We start from the raw sequence: 23,212 nt of genomic DNA, 5'->3' as shown, positions 1-23,212 counted from the left end.
AAGTGATGAAGGAGTGGGACGTCAGAAGCCCGGCCATGACTGGATACTGCAATGCAGTCAGAAAGCTGGAGAAGAAATTTGAGGGATTAGAGCTCCATCATGTTCCCCGACTGAAAAATCAAGCAGCCGATGACTTGGCGAAGATAGGTTCCAAGAGGGAAGCCATTCCGAGTGGTGTGTTTTTGGAGCATGTTCACACGCCGTCGGTTCAAGAAGATCCTTTCACTGAGGAAGTCCCGCAGCCAAAAAGCGCCACAGATCCGACTGAAGTCGAGGTCCCAGCTGTGGTCGACTTGGTCATGGAAGTTCTGGTCATCACTCCCGATTGGACAGTGCCCTATATCGCCTATATTCTGAGAAAAGAGCTCCCCGAGAATGAAGAAGAGGCTCGGGAGATCGTCCGCCGATCCAAAGCCTTCACCGTCATGAGGGGACAGTTATACAGGGAAAGTGCGACTGGAGTCAGCCAGAAATGCATAACACCAGAAGAAGGTCGAATGATTCTCAACGACATCCACTCGGGGACCTGCGGCCATCATGCGTCTTCTCGGACCATCGTGGCTAAAGCATACCGAGCTGGTTTCTATTGGCCCAGAGCAAATGAGATGGCGAAAGAGATAGTCGACAAGTGTGAAGGATGTCAATTTTACTCCAATATGTCACACAAACCCGCCTCAGCCTTGAAAACCATTCCACTCGTCTGGCCCTTCGCTGTGTGGGGACTGGATATGGTTGGACCTCTGAGGACAGGCAGAAACGGCTACACCCATGTGTTGGTAGCAGTCGACAAGTTCACTAAGTGGATTGAGGCTAAACCCATCAAGAATCTGGATGCCGGCACCACCGTCAGCTTCATCAGGGAGTTGGTATTCAGATATGGAGTCCCACACAGCATCATCACAGACAATGGGTCAAATTTCGACTCCGAAGAATTCAGAGCTTTCTACACATCTCAGGGTACACGAGTCGACTATGCTTCGGTCGCTCACCCCCAGTCGAATGGACAAGCAGAACGTGCAAATGGCTTAATTCTCAAAGGGTTGAAACCCCGGCTGATGCGCGACCTCAAGCACGCAGCTGGTGCATGGGTCGACGAACTTCCATCGGTGCTTTGGGGGTTAAGGACCACGCCAAACCGGTCGACTAGGAGGACTCCGTTCTTCTTGGTCTACGGAGCTGAAGCAGTCTTGCCGAGTGACCTGCTTCACAACGCACCCCGAGTCGAACTGTACACCGAAGCTGAAGCAGAGCAAGCCCGACAGGACGCGGTCGACCTTCTAGAAGAAGAAAGAGAGATGGCCTTGATTCGATCGACCATTTACCAGCAGGACTTGCGTCGCTTCCATGCCAGAAATGTGAAGAGTCGAGCTTTCCAAGAGGGAGATTTAGTTCTCCGAGTGGATCAGCAGAAACCACACAAGCTTGCTCCTACTTGGGAAGGTCCCTTCATCGTCACCAAAGTTCTCCATAATGGGGCATACCGCCTTTACAATGTCGAGCACCAGATTGACGAGCCCAGAGCATGGAACGCGGACTTACTCCGCCCTTTCTATACTTAAGTTTTTCACTCGGATGAGTTGTAATAAAAGTACTCCTGTAGTGTATTCATCAAAGACAAGAGTTTCATAATTTTCTTAGTGATTGTTATTGCTTTTGCTCTCATGAATCTGTCCCCCAGTGGGTGGCTTAGCTGCGAACCCGTTTCGCCTAAGCTTGTAAAAATCCTACCGAGTGGTAAGCCAGCCTTCCACTCGGAGGCTTAGCTGCGAATCCGTTTCGCCTAAGTTAAAACAAAATCCTACCGAGTGGTGAGCCAGCCTCCCACTCGGAGGCTTAGCTGCAGTCCAAGTACTCGCCTAAGTAAACAAAATCCTACCGAGTGGTGAGCCAGCCTCCCACTAGGAGGCTTAGCTGCAATCCAAGTACTCGCCTAAATAAACAAAATCCTACCGAGTAGTGAGCCAGCCTCCCACTCGGAGGCTTAACTGCAGTCCAAGTACTCGCCTAAGTAAACAAAATCCTACCGAGTGGTCAGCCAGCCTTCCACTCGGGGGCTTAGCTGCAGCCCAGTGCTCGCCTAAGTTTTTAGAAAATCCTACCGAGTGGTAAGCCTGTCTTCCACTCGGAGGCTTAGCTGCAACCTTGTATTCGCCTAAGAATAAAAGACATTGTACGCTTCGCAAGAAGGACGAGGCGCAGGTCGACCCCCGCTTCCTCCTTCCGAGCTACATCACAAACACAACGTGCGTCCCGCAAGGAGGACGAAGTGCAGGTCGATTGCTACCTTCTCCTCCAAAACCGTGCCACGAAAATCGTGCCGAGTGGAGAGCAAACCTCCCACTCGGGGGCTTAGCTGCAGCCCAGTGCTCGCCTAAGTTTCTAAAATCCTGCCGAGTGGAGAGCAAACCTCCCACTCGGAGGCTTAGCTGCAGCCCAGTGCTCGCCTAAGTTTCTAAAATCCTGCCGAGTGGAGAGCAAACCTCCCACTCGGGGGCTTAGCTGCAGCCCAGTGCTCGCCTAAGTTTCTAAATTCCTATCGAGTGGAGAGCAAACCTCCCACTCGGGGGCTTAGCTGCAGCCCAGTGCTCGCCTAAGTTTCTAAATTCCTGCCGAGTGGAGAGCAAACCTCCCACTCGGGGGCTTAGCTGCAGCTCAGTGCTCGCCTAAGTTTCTAAATTCCTACCGAGTGGAGAGCAAACCTCCCACTCGGGGGCTTAGCTGCAGCACAGTGCTCGCCTAAGTTTCTAAAATCCTTCCGAGTGGAGAACAAGTTTCTCACTCGGAGGCTTGGTTGCAACCAAGCACTCGCCCAAACATGGCGAGCACAAGTCGACTGCAATTTGTGCTTCACTCCTACCTGCAAAAAAGCATTTCAGATGCTAGCATATATTCCAACCCAAAGAAGAAGTAAGATGGTTGTCCGAAAGAAGCAAACGTATTTCAACGGCAAATCAAGTTCGGATAACGTCGTACGGACCCAGAAGTGCTCAGGCATCAAGCCTGTTAAAGTTTGGCGGTTACAAAAATCACTCGGCATTCCGAGGCAAATTCAAATCATCGAGCATAGAAGTTTTTTATCCCTCCTGCGGAGGGCTGGAAGGCGCAACAAACTCGTCCAGGTCGATCCCATCTGCGATCCGAGTGGCGGCCGCGATGAAGGTCTCCATGAAAGAACGGAAGTCATGCTTCCTAGTGTTGGCCACCTTGAGAGACACCAGCTTGTCTTCTCTCGCTTCTTTGTAGTGGACGCGGACTAAGGACAGAGCGACGTCAGCACCGCACCTGGCAGAAGACTTCTTCCACTCTTGCACTCGACTCGGAATCTCGTTCAGTCGAGTCATCAGCGACTCAAGGTCGTTCTGAAGTGTTTCTTCTGGCCAGAGCGATGTGTCGATGCGCGATACAGCGGCCTTCAGTCTTGCAAGGTAATCAACCACTGCAGCAATGTGGGACTCGAGGCGGAGCACGTTCATAGCAGTTTCATCCTTCACCAGAGAATTGATGGGATCCAAGCCAGTCTCCACTCGACTAGTCTCCTCTTCAAAGTTTTGGCAGAATTCTGTGGACATGATTCAAGAATAAGCTAACGCCTACAGCAAGTCAGTAACTACCAATCGGAGATAAGAGATTACCTTCGAGCATGAGGAACAGCTTTTTGGCGAGTCCTCCCAGATAAAGCTCCAAGTCATTCTTCTTTCCTGCCAGTTCGCCAGCTTTGTCGTCCAGGACCATATTGGCATTCTTCAGTCGAGTGACTTCTTGGTTGGCCACGTCAAGAGCAGCTTTCAGATTAGTGTTTTCTTCTTCAAGTTTGTTGACGGAAGCCAACTTCTCTTCTGCAAGCCTAGTCTTGTCTGTAGCCGTTTTCTACGCATCGGCAAGGTCAAGATCCTTCTTCTTCAAAGCATCCCTCAGTTTTTCTGCGAAAATCACAATAAGATCAGATTCGGAGACAGGCAAGAAGCGAGGACAGTCGTCAAGATTCTCACCAAACATACCTTTTGCCTCCTCCTTCGCCTTCGTGAAATTCTCTTGGACAAGCTTTTGGTCAAGCTCAAGCTGGATATACTTGTTCTCCAATTCAGTATAACGAGAAACAAGGTCACAAGATTTCTGCGAAAGTTCAGTCGACAAACATCAATGGCAGATCACTTCCGAGTGACTAAAGGAAAAATCGTACTATTTCTAAGACTAAAGATGAATCTAAACATTCAACTGTAGTCTCGGGGACTACACCCAGTGGGTGCACTCAGCGTGCCCCCACCAGTTCTATCAGCTAGACTCAGAGTAGATCAGCCGACCGGAAGCAGTTAATTGTCAAAAAAAAATCAGACCATAGCCGATTGCCAGCAATCGACCGCGGTCTCGGGGACTACACTCAGTGGGTGCACTCAGCGTGCCCCCACCAGTTTCATTGTTCCACTCGACCATGGTCGAGTGGAACAAGTAAAGTGAGAAATCTCAAGACACAAAGACTATAGTCGACTGCCAGCAGTCCACTGTAGAATTGACACACCCAGTGGGTGCATGACAAATATCAAGATTTCCAGTCGGTGTTCAACTAACCTGGACATTGCTCTGGAGAGCTGAGCTCGCGTCATAAGCTGCTTGGCTGGCGGTTCGGATCGCCTTCACCTGCTCCATCATAATCCCGGCCTGACGTATGGCTTCCTTGGCAGCGCTTGCTTGGTCCTCCGGGACGTGGTAGGTGGAGAAGAGAGAAGGCGGGTCAGCACTCGACGACGAAGGGCGGGCAACCGTCAACGGCTCCGCAAAGGACACGGTAGCCCGAGCAACATTGCTCCCCTCGGGAATCTGTGGTCCAGGTGCCGACGTAACCTGCGCAGCCTTGCCAACAGTAGCCTTCCTGCTCCTCCTCTGCCTCAGCGGCGCTTCATCGTCATCGTCAGGAAGATTGATGACAACGTTAGGCGGAGCTGCAGAAGAAGTTCAAAATCAAAAATAAAGATTCAATCGACCGGAAGCGAAACCGCGCAGATCATACCAGGCTGAGAAGTCGCAGCATCTTCCATTTCTTGATCCTCATGCCTGGCCGAAGTCTCAGAAGTAGCAGCACTGCGATTTGCAAATATCAGTCGGTCAGCGATTGAATCGACCAAGAATGGAAAACATGAGTTATGACCGTTACCCAGAGACAGTCGGAATCTCCATCCTCATCTTCGGTAGGGCTTTCACCGGTTTTGACGGGGCCGCTCGGGGTTGCTTCGACGCCTTTTCAGTCGGCGCCGGTGAAGTTGTCCGGGGACGTTTAGTCGACTGCCCAGCAGGCACGACTCCCTTGCCACGATCAGCCGCAGGGTCGTGGGCGAGCTTGGACCTCCTTTCGGAACGGGGAGGCGCAACTTCCCCCTCCTCTTCCTCCTCCTCTTCCTCTTCGTCAGAACCTGCATCTGCCTCACCCTCATCGGCGTCCGACTCCCACTCCTCTTGACTTTCGCCTCCGCTTCCTTCCTCCTCTTCGGCTTGTGCCTGTGCCCCGTTGGGCATCGAGTACAACTCAGTGGTTTCCTGAAAGACAGCAAGCAAGACAAAGGTCAATCGACTGATTTACGACGAAACATAATAGATAGAGCAGTCGGAGGAAAATAGTCATACCTTATCCACCTCATAAGATTGGTCGAGTGGAACGATCCTCCTAGCTCCACGAGGGTTGTCCTTGTTCCCCGTGATGGCAGTCATCCACCTCTCCAATGTAACATCATCGACCTCCTCTGGGTGGACCCGACTCGTGTCTTCTGTACCAGAATACATCCACATCGGGTGGCCCCGGTACTGGAGTGGTTGGATGCGCCGCCGAACGAAAACCTCCAGAAGGTCCATGCCGGTCACGCCGTCACGAATCAACTGAACTACTTGCTCCATCAACATTTTCACCTGATCCTTCTCCTCCGGAACTACTTTCAGAGAGGAGGGCTTGTTCACTCGACTCATAGAGAAGGGAGGGATCCCGGTCGACCGCCCTGGCGTCGACCGGTCTTGGCAGTAGAACCAGGTCGACTGCCACCGTCTGATCGACTCAGGAAGGGTCATAGCAGGGAAAGCGCTCTTACTCCTCATCTAGACTCCGAGACCCCCACACATCTGGATCACCTGGGTTCTCTCATCATTGGGGCTGGCCTTTTTCACCGTCTGGGAACGGCAAGTGAATATATGTTTGAAGAGGCCCCAATGCGGCCGACAACCCAAGAAATTCTCACACAAAGATACGAAGGCGGAGAGATAGGCGATGGAATTTGGAGTAAAATGGTGGAGCTGAGCTCCGAAGAAATTTAGAAATCCCCGAAAGAAAAGATGCGGCGGCAGAGAAAACCCTCGATCTACATGAGTCGCCAAGAGGACGCACTCACCCTCCTGAGGTTGCGGTTGACACTCCGCTCCCGGAAGCCTCGCTGCTCCGTGCTCGATCAGCCCCTCATTGGCTAGGTCATCGAGGTCCTTCTGGGTGATGGTCGAGCGGATCCAATCCCCTTGGATCCAACCCTGCGGCAGGCGATACCGCGACGAGGATCCACCCCGACTGGGCGCTCTCCCCTTCGCTTGCGCCATCGCCTTCTTCGCCCGCTCCAAAGCCGCCGTCTTCTCCTTCACCATTGTCGCCGACGAAGCCCGAACGGAGCAGCGGCGCTGGGCAGCTCGCGAGCACAGCAGATGAATCTGGAGACGAGGGAGGAGAAAATGAGGAAGCACTGTTCGGAAAACCTCCGCCTGGTTCCTTATATGGGGTCACTTCCGAGTGGCTGACGGGTAGGCTCAGGCAATCCTGTCAAATCTCGAAACAGTCGCGCACGCGATACGTGGTGAAAAAGGCGGCACGGAGATTGAGGTGTCCTTGCCTTATCCCGTCTGAGTACCGTGGCCTTCTCCGCTTCGCGCGCTTCCCAAAATTCGGATCCCACTAAATCCGCTAACCACAGGGCAACTTGTCAGACGGAAGATCTCCTGCGATCCGTCGCTCGGGAATCTCCAAGTTCATAAAGTTCACTCGACAAATATAAAGAATGGATCAAGGCGACTAAAGAAAGTTGACACCCTCACTTAAAAGTCATTGATCCAGAGCAAAAAGCGCCTTTACAGTACCAGAAAGCAGGTCGGAAAGATTGCCAACTCTGTCCTCACTCAAACCTCGATCCATTCGGGGGCTACTGACGAAGTCATGTACCTAGGGTAGGGTTACGGACCTGTCCAAGGTACCCTCCCTAAGGACATCTCTTAGAAGAAGCCGTCTTCCAGTCGACCAAGAGGGATTCCACTCGACCGGACTAGAAGACACTCGACGAATCTGAAGACACTCGACCATGATGACTCACTCGACTACCAGGAGTTCAAGATCTACTCTGTATCCAAACGGTCTGTAATTAAGTAGTCTTAATGGTCATGATGACACTTTATGTAGGGCGTTACCAGTAACGCCAGACCTTAATGTACTTTAACCCTCTGCTACGTGGGCTGGCTGGGGTCCTGGCATCCTCTATATAAGCCACCCCCCCTCCGCTGGTAGAAGGGTTCGCACCCCTGTACCTTTCATACACATAATCCAGTCGACCCCCTCCGGGCTCCGAGACGTAGGGTTGTTACTTCTTCCGAGAAGGGCCTGAACTTGTAAAACACTCGTGTGTACAACTGTTCCATAGCTAGGATCTTGCATCTCCATACCTACCCCCATTCTACTATCAGACTTAGAACCACGACAGAAGGTTACGGTAGAACGCACACTTGACAGCACACACACGTTTACATGAACAACACATGCACACGCGACGCACACCCACACGTTCGCATGAACAACACACGCGCGCGCGCGCACACACACACACACGTTTACATGATGAACAACACATGCACACGTGACGCACACTCACATGTTCGCATGAACAACACACACACGTTTACATGAACAACACATACACACGTGACGCACACCCACACGTTCGCATGAACAACACGCACACGTTCACATGATCAGCGCGCACGCGCACATGTTCACATGAACAACACACACACACACACACACGCACGCACGCACACACACACACGCACACACGCACGCACACACGACAACATCCCCACAAGTTAAAAGCACCATTGTACAATACATTGCGGATATTAGAAGGGACTAGTGAGATATATACGTATTCTTCTATGACCGTTGAAATAGAATACATACAACACGAAAGTCGTGTGAAATGGAGAGATGAAGCTACTAGTCAAAGAAATATCCAAATGGTCGACCGTGGGCGATGAATTTGTCAAAATTCATCCAAAATAGCTTCAAACATAAACACAAAATTAAAACATTTACCGTCAATGAAATCACAAACCAATCGCATGAATGAAACCACAATGTCGATGTGCATCTTTTTCGTGTACAACTTATCTCAAACTGAAGCACAATTGTGTAGATTTGAAGAGGCTAGTGAACGAGATTAGTGGTGAAGAAGATTATGAGGGTTACATGCACATTACACTACACTGGTCACATGTAAATATACACGTCTATGATTTGTGAAACAGAAAATGCACAACACGAAAGTAGTGTCAAACGATAAGGTGAAGCTACTCCTCAAGGGATACTTCAAATGGTCGACCGTGTGTCACGGATTTGTCAATTTTTTTTTCTAAAAAGGCTCCAAATATGAACATGAAATACATGCATGTACCGGCAAAGCCACCCACTTGCGCTCGAGAGCATCACTCTGACCTGGCTCGCTGTAAATGGTCGATTTGGCCTTTCCGAGTGAACTAGGCCAGGGGGTGCTTTAAAAACTATGTCGTGCAGACCCAATGTATTTGCATTTAACCAAATAGCCCAACCGAGCATAGCTGCATTTAGCAAGTTGGCTAACGTTATGTAGGTAACCAAACACGTCCTTATAAACTAGGCATGTCATGCCGTCCTTGACTGGCTGTACACCATTCATACACATAAATGCATAAAGTAAAGATTGGACCTATGAACATAATGTAGTCAACCGGACGAAGAGTGGAGGGGTGTGTTGACGGATTGACCTTTTCTGTTTTCGCTTTCTAGTTTTTGTTTTCTGTTTCTTTTACCCTTTATTCTATTTTCACAAACATTTTTAAAATTATGAATGCTTTACAAATCTTATATCGTTTTAGTTTTTCTAAATCTGTTAATGATTTGTTAAACTACATGAGCAGGTTTAAATTTTACTGCAATTTTAAAAATACACAAGCATTTTGCAATTCCAATTTCTAAATTTTGTAATTATCTTTTAACACATTATGGACATTTGTCAACATGGTGGACATGTATTCACTACACAGCCAAGCTTCAAAATATCGGATATCGGGTTCATATCGGTGTGGCTTTGACATATCGGTTGTCGGATATTGGGTGATATATCAGAGGATATGTAGATATACACTTGTCTAGTTTTTTTTCATTATTCTTGTTCAAAACATTTACTTTTAGTGAAAGAAAATGTATGATGTCAATGCTTTAACATAACACTTTTAGGTTCCTAGTTTACTAACTTGTTGATTAAGAAACAACTAAGGAAAGATTCACAAAATCCTTACTCTATGATTAAAAAAGTATGATATATATGCATTTGTACGAAACATTGTGAATGACTTTGATAATATATAATGATGTTGTAAATGCATAATCTTATTTCACTATTATCCAATAAAGAATTATTTTCATCTATGTATCGTTCTATAGCGGTGGACATATCGGGCTAGATATCGGCCATATCGGTCAATATTTCGGTCGATATCGGATGATATGTAGGAAAATGATATTTGCAAAATGATATGTTATGTTTATATTGGTGGAGCCCCAAAAGTGATATATCGGCCTATATATTGGTCGTATCGGCCTAGATTTAAAAGCTTGTACACAACAAACACTTTTTTTATAAAACATTTACCTTTTTAAATAAAGTTTGTTTTAATACCCGGTGAACATTAGGTTTTATACATGATTTTTGTTTTTCACATCCTTGGTGATAATTACTCAAATACCTAACAACTTGTTTTTTCAAAACTTGAGGTATATTTTTTTAAATCACACGGTGAAGAATTTCCTAAAGTTTTCATGCAACTGGAAGTTTTTGTTCACATGTGTTGTAAGAATCTAATAATTCACATTTGTTCACATCTAATTAAAAATATATTCACATTTGTTGAGAAAAAGTGAAGTGAAAAAGCGAAGGTAACAAAACTGAAAGAGAAATAGGTACTAGTCAGTTACCCACGGCATGGGCCGACGGCCTGCCGAGCGTCAAATGTGGGGCCCGAGTCCATAAAAGTACCTTCTGTCTTTTTGTTTCTTGAGAAGACTGTGTTTTGCTTATTGCAAGATCGAGGAGCCGCCCTCCTAGTGGGGTGGCCCAAAAGCACCCCCTGTGCAGTTTCTGGCCAATTGTTTAGACTACATGCCTATTTGAATTCGAGAAATATTTTTTAAATATATACACTTCTTAAAATTTGTGGCTCTTTAAAATTGATAACTTATTTGTTAACACAAGATGAACATTTCTCAACATGGTGCACATCTATTCACTACACAATGAACACTTTTTATAGAATTTTTTTATTTCACAAATAATGCTTGTTTAAATACCCGATGATCATTAGTTTTGTACATGTACATGATTTTTGTTTTTCATATACTCGATGAATATTATTCCAATATGCGGCGAGTGTTTTGCAACATCCGATGAATATTTTTTAAATACATGGTGACCTTTTTCTTAATACATATTAGAAATTTTTTAATATATGATGACCAGTTTTTTATTTTGAAAAAGTTAATACATTATCGAATATTTTTCATGCAATTTTCAAAGTGTTAATGCAACTGGGAAAAAATGTTCTCGCATGTAATAAAAATATCTTATATTTATAAAAACATACTAAGGCATGTTTCAAAAATATTCATATGATTAAAATGTTTACATGCATTATGGAAAAAATGAAGTTAAAAAAGGATGAAACAAAACCGAAAAAATAGATCACCAAGAGTCGGTAAAAAAGACCCGCAAAGAAAATGGTAAGCCACAACATGCCACCGGCCTACAAAGTGTCTCCTGTTCGTTTGCTCGCTGAGCGTGAAACAGGGGGCCTGATCACATAAAGGTTAACTCAGTTTCTTTTCCTAGAAAAATAGTGTGAGTGCTATGTATCGCCTGGACCGGCCAAATAATGTTGGCTATGTTTGTTTCTAACGAAGCATGTGGTAATGGCAGGGTTGGAATAGGTAGCCGTATGGATGACAACACTATTGGCCAAGCTGCACACGGAACGAAGATGCCGGGTTGATACTTCCTGCCCGAGCATGAAGGCCACTCCATGTCAACGCGCCCTGCCCCAAGATATGAACACCTATGGGCTGAATATAAGCATGCTCCATAAATTATATACAAGTCGAGGGGTGTATGGCGACTCTGCTAGAGTTTGTCTAAAAAAATGACAAAACTAATAGCAAAGAAAACGTATGGTACGTGCATCATCACTTGATGATCTTTGTATGTTTTTTTTTTCAGAAAGATCCAACGCTTGCTCGCATTCATTGATTTGGCAGATAACACATGGTGTTGATCAAGTGATCTTGCTGTGGAGTAGAAAGAAAAACTGAAAGAAAAAAACAGCCCCATAGGCTGTTTGCATAAGAGCATCCAAACTTGGTATCTCACAGTATCCTAATTGCCATCGTTCCATGTTTCTTCTAAAAGCATAGATGACATTGGACCTGTTTGGGATTTTAGCTGTGAAAATACATCCATTTCTCTCTTTCCATAGCTCCTATGTAATCATCATTATCATTGTCCCTGCCCCCTTCTTTGACGCTTGATCTGCTCCCCCAATCATGGATCGGACAATGGCCCTGGTGTTGTCGTAGTCTCTTCCATGTGTATGCATGGAGCTGCAACCACTAGTAGATAAAGGGGCTTTTGTCCCGGTTGGTAAGGCCCTTTAGTCCCGGTTTTTGAACCGGGATTAAAGGGTCCTTACTAATGCCTCTCTCCTTTAGTCCCGGTTGGCCGCGGCCACGTGGAGCTCCACCTTTAGTCCCGATTGGTAACACCTGGTAACACCAACCGAAACTAAAAGAAATTTTATGATTTTTTTTTGAAATTTTTTTGATTTTTTTTTTCAAATTTCTGAATTATTTTAACCTCTAATCTCTAATCACCACCCCTCATCACTGCTCAATTTATCCCCTAATCTCTAATCACCCCTCATCACTCCAAATCATCTAACTTCCCAAACGGTCACCCATCCTCCCACTCCCCTAGCCTGAGCATGCTTAACTTCCGGGTTCTATTCTCCCTCGTCTCCAAGTCTGCATTTGTTGTTTTCCTGACAATAGTAAGATGTCAATCCTATTAACCTTCAGGAATTTCGCTTGAGCATGAAGTGACACATTTCACTTTTTGAGTTTGAAACTATTGTTTTAAAAAATAATAATTATTTAGTAACACTAATATTTCTTGAATAATTAGTTTGACCATTGTTTGACCAAAGTTTAACCATTGTTTGACCACAGTTTGACCATTGTTTGACCATAGTTTGACCAGATTTGATCAAAATTCAAAATAACTGAAATAATTATTTAGTAACACTAATATTGTAGAATAATTAGTTTGACCATTGTTTGACCACAGTTTGAAATTTTTTCGATTTTTTCCACTCTAGATCTAAAAAGGCCCGTAACTTTTTTCTATTAGGTTTTTGAGGATTTTGAAAATGTTTAACATGGTTACGCCGGTTAAATTTGGACGTAACTTTTTGAGTAGATGATTTTTCATATTAAAAACTTTTTCATCCGAGTTAGTATGCAAAAGTTATGCCCATTTTTACAAATTCTCGAGAGATTTTGCAAAAAAAGTCGAAATTCATATTTACAAATTTTTCCAACAACTAGACCACATATCACATGGGAAACTTATTTTCTTTTATTTTTTTGACATTTTCATCATTTTCTTTTATTTATTTTAAAACTGAAAAGGCGATCCACACGGGGGGGGGGGGGGGGTAGAGTTTGAAAATGGGACGTTTAGTACCGGTTCGTGCCATGAACCGGTACTAATGCCTCAAACCCCATTCGTACCGGGTGGTGGCACGAACCGGGACTAAAGGTCTAACCCTTTAGTCCCGGTTGGTGCCACGAACCGGGACTAATGGGCATCGCACCCTTTAGTCCCGTTTCGTGGCACCAACCGGGACTGAAAGGTCCAGACGAACCGAGACAAATGGCCCACGTGGCCCCTGGGCGCACGAACCGGGACTAATGCCCCCATTAGTCCCGGTTCTAGACTGAACCGGGACTATGGGCTAACCCGGGGTGGACCAAAGCCCTCTTTTCTACTAGTGAACCTGTCCAGGTCGCCACTTTGCACCACATGGCATTGGAGAAAGGGTAGTTTCATATGAGATGGACCAATGTCTCCAGGCTTCTCATCCGGACCGGACAGAAGTAGCCATTTGGCTAGCCCCGCCGCTGCAATCGATCGTTGCACCAGCGACGATTCCGATGCATAAGCCAGTAGAACATTTTTCTTCGAGAAACTGGCAGGAGCGCTGCCTTTCAATTAGAAGAAGAGAGAGTGTTACAAATAGTTTACACAAGGCTTTTCCCTAAGAGTCGGGCGGCGGGGGAGCCTCCCAAACATCATCGGCATGCGGATTACTCGCGAATGAGAAATCAACTGGATATGTGCAAGCGAATATCTATCAAAGCTAGGTGGGCGACTTCTTGGTAGGTCAACCTCTTGCCGATGAAAACCCGACGATTCCTCTCCTTCCAGATGTTCCAGAGGGTAGATCATGGCACCACTACGCTCCCGCCTGTTCTGAGCTGGAATACTGGCAAGGAAGCCCTCCCACCATGTGTTGATGGAGGTTCCATCGTCCGGTGGGCTCGGGTTCGGCATTCCCTCCGCGGCGTTAACGGTCCTCCAGACTGCCTGCGAGAAGGGGCAATCTCTACAGAGATGACGGACCGTCTCATTGGATGCCATGCAAAGGCGGCATATTGGATTGTGTGGCCATACATGGATTGCCAGGTTTTCTACCGTGAGGATTCTTCCATGTTGGACAAGCTAGGCGAAGAGCTTGCATTTGGGGGTGGCCTGTGCTTTTCAAACCTTAGCAGAGCGGAAAGGCACCAAGAGACCAGAGAACTGCATATGGTAGGCAAACTTGCTAGAGTATTCCCCTGAACCCGTCCAGTTCCAGCGGATGGAGTCTCGACAGGAGAGGTCAATGTTGTTGGTCTGCAGAAGCTGCCAAATGTCGAGGAATTCGCAAAGCTGGACGGTAGTGCTCAGCCAGGCAATGGCAGTAATCCAGCGACCCCCCTCCAGATCTTAACAGATCGTCCTGCTCTTTCTTGTAGCAATCTTGTAGAGCTCAGGGGCCGCTGTTATTGTTAGCCACGAAGGTCTGGTTGTATGATGTCGATGCCATCTCATGCACCACGAGCTTCTCAACCATGACAGAGGGGCCAATGGCATTGTTGATAAGGTAGACCCTCATCGCCGCATGAATGGCTTCCATCGGGTACCCCGCGACGTCACCGTCAACCTCCCGCCCATCACGAAGCTCTGCATGACCGAGTGTTCCACAAGCACCCTCACTGATAGGGCCTCAACATTGAACATGGGCACGCTGCTGGCCACCACCCGCTTCATGACATCCTTCGTCTGAGAATACAACAACTCGTCATGGCAGAACTGGGTCTGGAGCGCCCAATCGAGCACCTTGGCACGTATAAGTACACCGTCAGTTGTTCGTTGCCACCGTTAGGGGCAGCGTGGATGAGGAGGCCAAAGGGGACAAGCGCACAATTGGATGAGGCCCGTCGCTTACTGCAGTTAGTTGATGTCGGCCTCATTGAAGATGGCAATAGCGGAAGTGTCTAACGAAAGGAGGCCCGATGTGGAACTGATTGGCTTGGCAGAGACACAGAGATACGTATGATGGATCCATTGAAGTCGGTGTTATTGAAGCGGAGGGTCTCATTCTCCTCCACCGGCCATTGGAGGAGGTTCGTCTGGGTCTTCTCGTCCAACACCACCGTCCTCGGAATTGTCTCACGGATGTAAGATATGTAGGTCCTCTGAGTATGAATGCATATTGATAAGAACTTGAAATAAAAATGATTGGTAATAAAGGGTCTTGCAACCTCCATTGATCTCCATTAAAAAAGTGACCACACAATAGTGTGCATATCGTAGCTTCCTAGGAGCGGATTTGGGAAGCTTCTACGGACTGGTTTCGTACCGGTTTAGAAGATTCCATATTGTATTTCTTCCTTCGTCTTTGTATTTTCATCATCTTAATTTTTTCTTCATATCTTCAAATGCATGTTGACTTGTATACACATTGAACATTTTTTAGATACAAGTAGAAATATTTCAAATGAACATTTTATCCAAATACTTGTTGAACATTTGCCAAATGTACACCAAATATTTTTATATACATCTTGGACATTTTTCAGATACACAAGGAACAATTTTTAGATATAAGTAGAAATATTTCAAATGAACATTTTATCCAAATACTTGTTGAACATTTGCCAAATGTACACCAAATATTTTTATATACATCTTGGACATTTTTCAGATACACAAGGAACAATTTTTTTGAATACATGTTGAACATTTTGTCAAATGCACACTAAACATTTTCAAATACAAGGTGAGCATTTTCTTCAAAATGTTTGAACGGTTTCAATAATACCGTGGACATTATTAAAAAAACATGCAATTTTTTAAAGTATTATGATTGTTTTACATGGACTATATATTTTGAATGGTACGAAACATTTTCCAAAATTACGCGTTCTTTTTACATTGTATAAACATTTAAAAGAATCACGAACATACTTTTTAAACAAGTGAATATTTTTACATGTGATGACGTTTTTTAGAGAAAAACTTCCAATCTATTCATCTTCAATCATGATACTACAGTGAACATAAAAAATAGTAAAAAATGCATCCAAATCCGCAAACCATCTAGCAACGACTACAAGCACTGAATCAGGCCGAAGGCGCGCCTGCGTGATCGCCCCTTCCTCGCCGGAGCTGGTATGAGTTTCTTTAGAAATAACACAACTTTTTTAACATTGTATAAACATTTTTTATAAGTGGTGAAATTTTCTAAAAATGTTAAGTAAAGTATTTTTTTCAAAATAATATATTTACGCTCCATTAACATTTTTAAACGCACGGCAAATGTCTGTTCAAAATTTAAGTTAATTAATTCCGATATATATATATATATATATATATATATATATATATATATATATTGTCAACATTTCAATGTATAACAAAAGTAAAAATAAAAATAAAATAAAAGAACAAAAGAAAAACCTGTGTACGTGTACTAGCTCATGGAAGTGCTAGTCCCACTTGTGTCGCGTATTTCGGCTGGCCCAGAAGATGTGTTCATAGATATGGCTTAACGGAAATTGCTAATGGATAGCCTAAAACAAGGCAAATGCTAATGGAGCTCGAGCTCCATGCAACCCTTAATTTGAAAATTCAAAATTCAAAATTTAAGTTTCAAAAATATCTAAGAAGTTACACATATACACATGGATGTTGTATACTACTTATGTGCAAAGTTTAATGTAAAAATACATTTTTGTGTGTGCTCCACAAAAATGACAAAATTATGTATTTCTAGCGCACATAATATTCACTATAAAAGTACATGATTTTATTTTTTTGGTACAGATCACATCAAAACATATTTTTTGATGAATTTCACAAACGTCTTGTATACATCTATATGTACTTGTTTATTTATTTTCATTGTTTTAGAAACTTAATAAGTTGTTTTTAAAATTTTGAAAATTTCAACCCGAGAGCAAAAAAAAAAGCACTCTCTCGCTTTAAGAGATATATGCAAGCGCGAAATATTATGAACTCTTTTTGTGATACAGAGGTTCATAACTTAGTTCGATGTATTCTGTAAAAAGAAAAAACACTTAAAGTCGATGTTATGTTTCTCTCTCATTTATAAATTACGTGTGGCACATGCATCAACCCTTGATGGTCTTTCTATGTCTATAAACATTATGAACTTATGAAGGCAACATTTATACATTACGTGTGGCACATGCACCAACACTTGATGGTCCTATGTCAATAGTCATTATGAACTTACGAAGGCGGCGAGTTCTATAACAAACTAACAATCTAGGTTTGTATTTTTACATGAATCTCCTTTAACACTATGGTCCCTCGCAACAAAGCCTAATGGTGAATCTGGGTGTGATGCGTAGAGGGGCCCACATGTATGTGTCTGCATTATTGGTTTTGCCTCTTGGGTTCATCCACATACATGGACGTGCTTCTCGCTGCATATGATGATGTTTGCTAAACTGTGCAACGTGACACATAACACACCCCCGCTAAGTGCATGCCCCCCCCCCCCCCCCACACACACACACAACAGCCGCAACGATAAAGCACGACATCCAACCCAATTGAATGATAACCAAGCCAACACAAATAGAGTCCAAAATGAACCAACCTACCATAATAATCGATAAAAAAAGAAGAAAAACACACCTAATAGAAAAAACGCACAGCAAGGCGCGCATAACACTCCAGTACATGTACTAGCCATCGTTATTATCATAGGAGTCATAGTTTGGAGGCAAGTGACCCTCATTGCCAGGGGTTGAGATCCTCTGCATTACTGTATGGTGCTGTAGTGTGGATGACATGTGGTGCCGGGTCCTACGGAAGTGACCGTACTGCATGGTGGACTGCATGAGAGGTCCTAACCCCATTACCTGATTAGTATATAGCTTACTGAAGCTACTAGTCGTCGTCGGCCACGAAAGTCTGGTTGTACAACGCCGAGGCCATCTCATGAACTACAAGCTTCTCGACGGTGATGGAGGAGCCGGTGGCGTTGTTGAAAAGGTACACCCCCGCCGCTGTGTGGATGGCTTCCATCGGGTACACACGCGACGTCGCCGTCAACCTCCCGCCCATCGCGAAGCTCTCCACGATCGAGTGGTCCACGAGCACCCTCACAGATAGAGCCTCACCGTCGAGCACTGGCACTGTGCTGCCCACCACCCGCTTCATTACATCATTCGCTCGGGACGACAATAACTCGTCATGGCAGAAGTGGGTTCGGAGCGCCCCGTCGAGGCCCCTCGACACATAGAAGTAAACCGCGAGTTGTTCGCTGCCACCATTGCCAGCGGCGTGGATGAGGAAGCCGAAGGGACCAAGTGGGCCCATGGTTGAGGCTCCGCCGCTGGTGCTGCAGTTGTAGTTGACGTTAGCCTCGTTGATGATGGCAATAGCGGAAGTGTCTAGGCGAAAGGAGGCCTCGATGTCAAGCTGTGTGGCTTGGCGGAGGCGGAGAGGTATAATGGATCCAGTGTGGATAGTGATGACGCCATAGTCGGTGCTGTTGAAGCGGAGGGTCTCGATCTCCTCCACCGGCCATTGGAGGAGGTTCGTCCGAGTCTTCTCATCCAACACTACCGTCCTCGGAATCGTCTGCACACATGTAAGATGGGCAAGTCCTCTGATTATGAATGCACAATGTTACCAAGAACTTAAAAAAAATGATAAGAATGATTGGTAATAAAAGGTCTTGCAATCTGCATTGATTTCCTCCATTAAAAAAGTGACCACACAAACAAAATATAGGAATGAATGAAGAAAGTCCTGATTTTGTGTGTTTTTAGCTTGTTTTCAGAAAAGAGAGTAAACCTCCGACCTATGCATAGGTTGATGCACACGACCATTGGTGTGTTTAGTTAAGCTAACCCGTGCCTCAATCACAACGGCCACCATATTTATGCCAGGCACGTTTGGCGTTGCTATGGATTATGTTAATCTAGCTTTCCAAGCAAAATTTAATTCCTTTTTCTGGTTAGTTAAACCGACTTTCTCTGTTTTTAAAGCTACTTTCCTACATCACATTATAAAAAAGTTCAGTACATGACAATTTGAGCCATAGGCAGATGGTTCCACATTAAGCTATACTTCTTAATTAGCCATCTCACAAGGAAACGGACAAAAGGATGATCAGGACTCACCAGAAGAAGATGCAAAAGGATGATAAGAGTGATGAATAAGTAAATAGTAAGTAATAATTTAGCATCAAGCACATAGTAGCATCTTAAGCAGGTTGCATTGCACACGAGAGAAGACCGATTAGACTCATGTATAACAAAAGCATTAATTTCAGTATCCAAGAGGAGATCAATGGTCTATCTACTCCATTTATCTAGCTTTGTAGGGCGAGCCCATGTTTTTTAGTATTTTTCATTTTGACTAACAAATATGTGGCATACAACGCTGGAAGTATATGTTTAGAAACTTCGTTCACACACAAATCAACCTGGACCGAGGCAGATAATAAGGATCTAAATACCTATGCATGCCGAACAAACATGATGGAGGGAGTATGAGCATGCCTAATGAAGGAATGAAACTAATGGTTGACGGTAAACACAAGTAGAAAGGAATCATATCGATGCATAGTAACGGTGTACCTGGACGGAAGCCCATCCCTTGGCAACGTTGGCGCTCAAGGAGTCGGTCTCGCCGACATAAGCCCACATCACGCGCCGCCGTTTCACCGGGTCGTAGAAAGACGTGGCAGCGAAAAACTTTCCCCAGTCGTACCTCAGCCCGATCCCCACGTCCAGCTCTGGGTCGAGCGGCGTCCACGTGTTGGTCGCCGCATCATACCTCCCGAGCGCGTAGTAGTCATGCCGTTCATCGTCCATGCTCGCCTTCAGGACATACAGCGCCTCCTCCGAGGAGTTGTTGCTGCCGCCGACCGGGTAGAAGTCGACGCACTCCCACATGCCGGTGCCCTCGACGCGGTGGAGCACCCCCGGGATGAGCTCGTACCTGATGAAGTCCTTGGTCTTGTACATCAAGGCGATGCCGGCGTGGCCGTTGTCGTCCTTGGAGCCGATGAGGGTGCGCCATGTCAGGTCCGACTCGTCAAACCAGGCGGTGGTGGGGTCGCGGAAGTCCTGGAGGCCGATGCCGGGGGGCGGGAGGATGACGGGGTTGGCGGGATGCTTGGTCCAGTTGACAAGGAGGGGGTCATCCGGGTCGGCGGGAAGGGCGAGGCACTGGACCTGAGCGGAGGTGTCGGTTTTCCCCGTGTAGAGCACGATGACGGTGCCGTTGGGGAGGATTGTGGCGGAGCCCGTCAGGACGCCATGAATGTCGTACCACTGGTCGGGCACCATGGCGAGCGGGAGGTGGCGCCAATGGATCAGGTCCCGCGACACGGCGTGGCCCCACGTGATGTTGCCCCAGACGACGCCCGTGGGGTTGTACTGGTAGAAGAAGTGGTACCGTCCACGGTAGTACATCGGAGCTGCATGTTGTGTTCCAGTTAAGCACATAGAGATTTCTCAAAAAGATGAAAGAAAAAAGAGTTGAAGCACATAGAGACAGACAGACGGCTGGGCAGCGAGCTAGTGACGGACGTACTCACCGTTTGGATCTGCATGCATGTGTGCGTGCGTGTCACCATGGTACGTAGCCATGTCAGCCATCATCAATCCACAAGGAAAAGGCGGTCAGTTTCTTTCTCTCTCCGTGCATGGAGAAAGAAGATACGGAATCTCAAAACTCAACCATTGGAATGAGCAAATGAACAATGAATTTCATTTCGTACCGTTCATGTAGTTCTTCTCGGGCTGGAAATGGAACCCGGTGCGCTGCCACTGCAGCATCTCGTTGCTCCACGGGAACCCGTCGGCATCGGCGCCGGCGGTGACCATGATGTTCTGCTCCGCTCGTGCCTCCCCGCGCGTCTCCTCGGACAACACGCTGGCCCTTGGGAGGAGCGCGTGGGTGACGAAGAGCGCCACCATGGCCACGGCGCCCAGCACGACGGTGCACTCGCGCCACCTCCGCCGCCCGCCGCTCTGCTGGTACAGCAGCCCCCCGTACGCGAACGGGACCGGCGGCGTGTCCGGGACGGCGCCGGGTGACTTCACCGCCACGGCCGCCGTTCCGGAGCTCAGGAGGAAATCTTTTGATCGGGTCGTCCTGCGGTCTCGAGGAGCCATTTTTGTGCCGTATCGCGTGTTCCTTCTGTTCTCAAGAAGAACGTTACCACTCTACCATTAAATCCGTATGTATGTATATATTTCTCTGTATTTTTTTTGTGAATTTATATTACATACGTACTATGTATGCGGAGGCTTTAGAACAAGAGCGGCAAGAATTTGAGACATCTATCGGTCGTTGCCTCGGGATTATCGATATTGACCGCTAATACCACGTACGCGCGTGACGACGGAAATGACGTTGACAAATGACCACGGCCAAGGTAGGAAGGCATTTCTAGCGACTTCGGCACCAGCTCCTGCTATTCCTCCCGCCATATCCACGGACGATGAGTTGGCGGAGCTGCTGCGGCGAGGCCTCCATCCCAACTAGTTCATCCCCGGCGATAGGGGTCTTGGATCTTGGTGATGCTTTTAGGCAGGGTATAATTACAATCTATCATGATGATATGGGGTCCTTGCTGTAAGATGCTTGTTCTAGGTTGCAATTTTTACTTTCTAGAGGGTATTTTTTGTAAAAAGTATTTTTACGCTTGTCTAGTGGATTCTGACTCCTTCGGGACCCAACCCCGTTAAAAAGGTATATGGAAGGGAGATGAAGAGAGACAAGAGAGGAGGGGGAGGTAGGTAGAGGGAGACGATAGAGTTACTAAGATGATGTGTGCCTTATATAGAAGAGAACAAGAGAGAGTACTAACCTCGCCGCTGAAGACTAGCGAGTGGTTCCAACCTCATTTATCACAACATCCAACACTCCAAGTAAAGAGTACAACAAAGCTGACAAATGCAAATACATGACAACGAGTGTATGAAATAGAGAGATATAGAGAGGGGGGAGGGGGTGTTTGCTTCACTTTGTCGGCAGGGATGTGAGCGAGGGGTAACTGCTACACAATATGTTAAACGACATATTACTAAAAATTTCTTTAATAATACCCTAGTCATCAATCCATGCGGACTAGCTTAATCTCATGTAAAGCGTTTATGCAAGAAGTAAGTTTTGTTAGATTTAGGACGTGTTGTTCGATAGCTACATCAACTGGTTTACATGGATGACCTGTGCACAATATAAGTGATTTTTTTGAACTTGCATCTTCCATAGAGGACCCCAGAACAAAAACTAGAAATGCAATACGATCCAAGTAAACGGTACCAGCGGAAGACCAGAGCGGTTGCCACCGAGGATGAATAACTTGGGGGCGGCAGATCCGCTTCGCCATCTCCACTGGAGCACCTACAGAAGCTCGCAAAAGCTTGACCGAAACGGGATTGTTGCCACCCATCTGGAAATGACAGATCGAGATGAAAGAATGGAGCCAACAAAGCTCCGGAAGTTCGCCCTTCAATTTGACCAGAAGAAGTAAATCAGTGACAAAGGCCGGCATGTAAACGATCTATGTCATAACTCCACTCCAAGCATGCCTGTTGATGATCTCGATGATCAAAATCTTAGTGGTAGCATAACTGGAGATCGATGTGGCATCCACTCACCTCCTCTTCCTCTACCTCGGCGGCATGAAGAGAGTTGTGGGGGAAAGATCAAAAGCTCTAGATCTAGGGTAAAAACATACTTACTCATGATGTAGGCAGTGGTCAGCACCCCTGCCTCTTCGGCTCCCACTCACCGGAGCACCAAGGAGAGAAGACCCACCATGACGAATTGCCGGAAGTGGCCTGAGAGCTCGGCGAAGCACTCCACACTACCGGCATAGCGCCAAACACCTTCATGGCGAGTCTAAATCTACATAAACCTAAATATGCATAGCGAGAATCCGGGCACATGTCCCGAGCCATCGCCGACCGACTGAGTTGTCAGACGAGGCACGGGATCAGGCTAGTCTGCTTTCGGTGGCTCTCAAATGGAAGGGGAGGAGTGGAGGGAGATGGAAGTAATAGCGGAAAAGGATGCCAGTGTTGAGTGTTGTCTGTCGGCGTCGAACTTTTTTTTTGCAATGGTTAGATACATAAACCTATTTTAGTGAAATCCTTGGTACACACATATTCCTATGAGATGTTACATTAGCTTTGATTACAGTTGCATGCCACAAATAGCATTCAATAGATGTGTGTTGAAGAATCAAAAAATGCGGTTTGAAGTTGCATTACATTGCATTTATAAGATAACTTGTTTGG

General features: G+C 46.1%; 1 protein-coding gene across 1 annotated transcript; it reads right to left on the bottom strand.

Moving 5' to 3' along the window:
• Positions 1–17,610: 17,610 nt before the first annotated feature.
• On the bottom strand, positions 17,611–22,930 carry LOC123088587 (sucrose:sucrose 1-fructosyltransferase). The gene is made up of 4 exons (XM_044510806.1): positions 20,683–22,930; positions 20,500–20,508; positions 19,535–20,379; positions 17,611–18,530 (listed from the first exon to the last, which is right to left on the bottom strand). Exons 1-4 carry the CDS (start codon positions 21,077–21,079, stop codon positions 17,835–17,837), a joined length of 1,947 nt encoding a protein of 648 aa, XP_044366741.1. The 5' UTR covers positions 21,080–22,930; the 3' UTR covers positions 17,611–17,834.
• Between the last annotated feature and the right edge of the window lie 282 nt (positions 22,931–23,212).

This window comes from Triticum aestivum, chromosome 4A (assembly GCF_018294505.1).
Source record: "Triticum aestivum cultivar Chinese Spring chromosome 4A, IWGSC CS RefSeq v2.1, whole genome shotgun sequence".
NCBI lineage: Eukaryota > Viridiplantae > Streptophyta > Magnoliopsida > Poales > Poaceae > Triticum > Triticum aestivum.
This window is presented reverse-complemented; position numbering and strand designations above follow the sequence as displayed.

Excerpts from the sequence above, each read along its gene's own strand:
- LOC123088587 (XM_044510806.1), bottom strand. The coding sequence starts at position 21,079 with ATGGCTCCTCGAGACCGCAGGACGACCCGATCAAAAGATTTCCTCCTG. Across the intron at positions 18,531-19,534 it reads AGGGATGGGCTTCCGTCCAG|ACGATTCCGAGGACGGTAGT; the intron begins GTACACCGTTAC and ends ACATGTGTGCAG.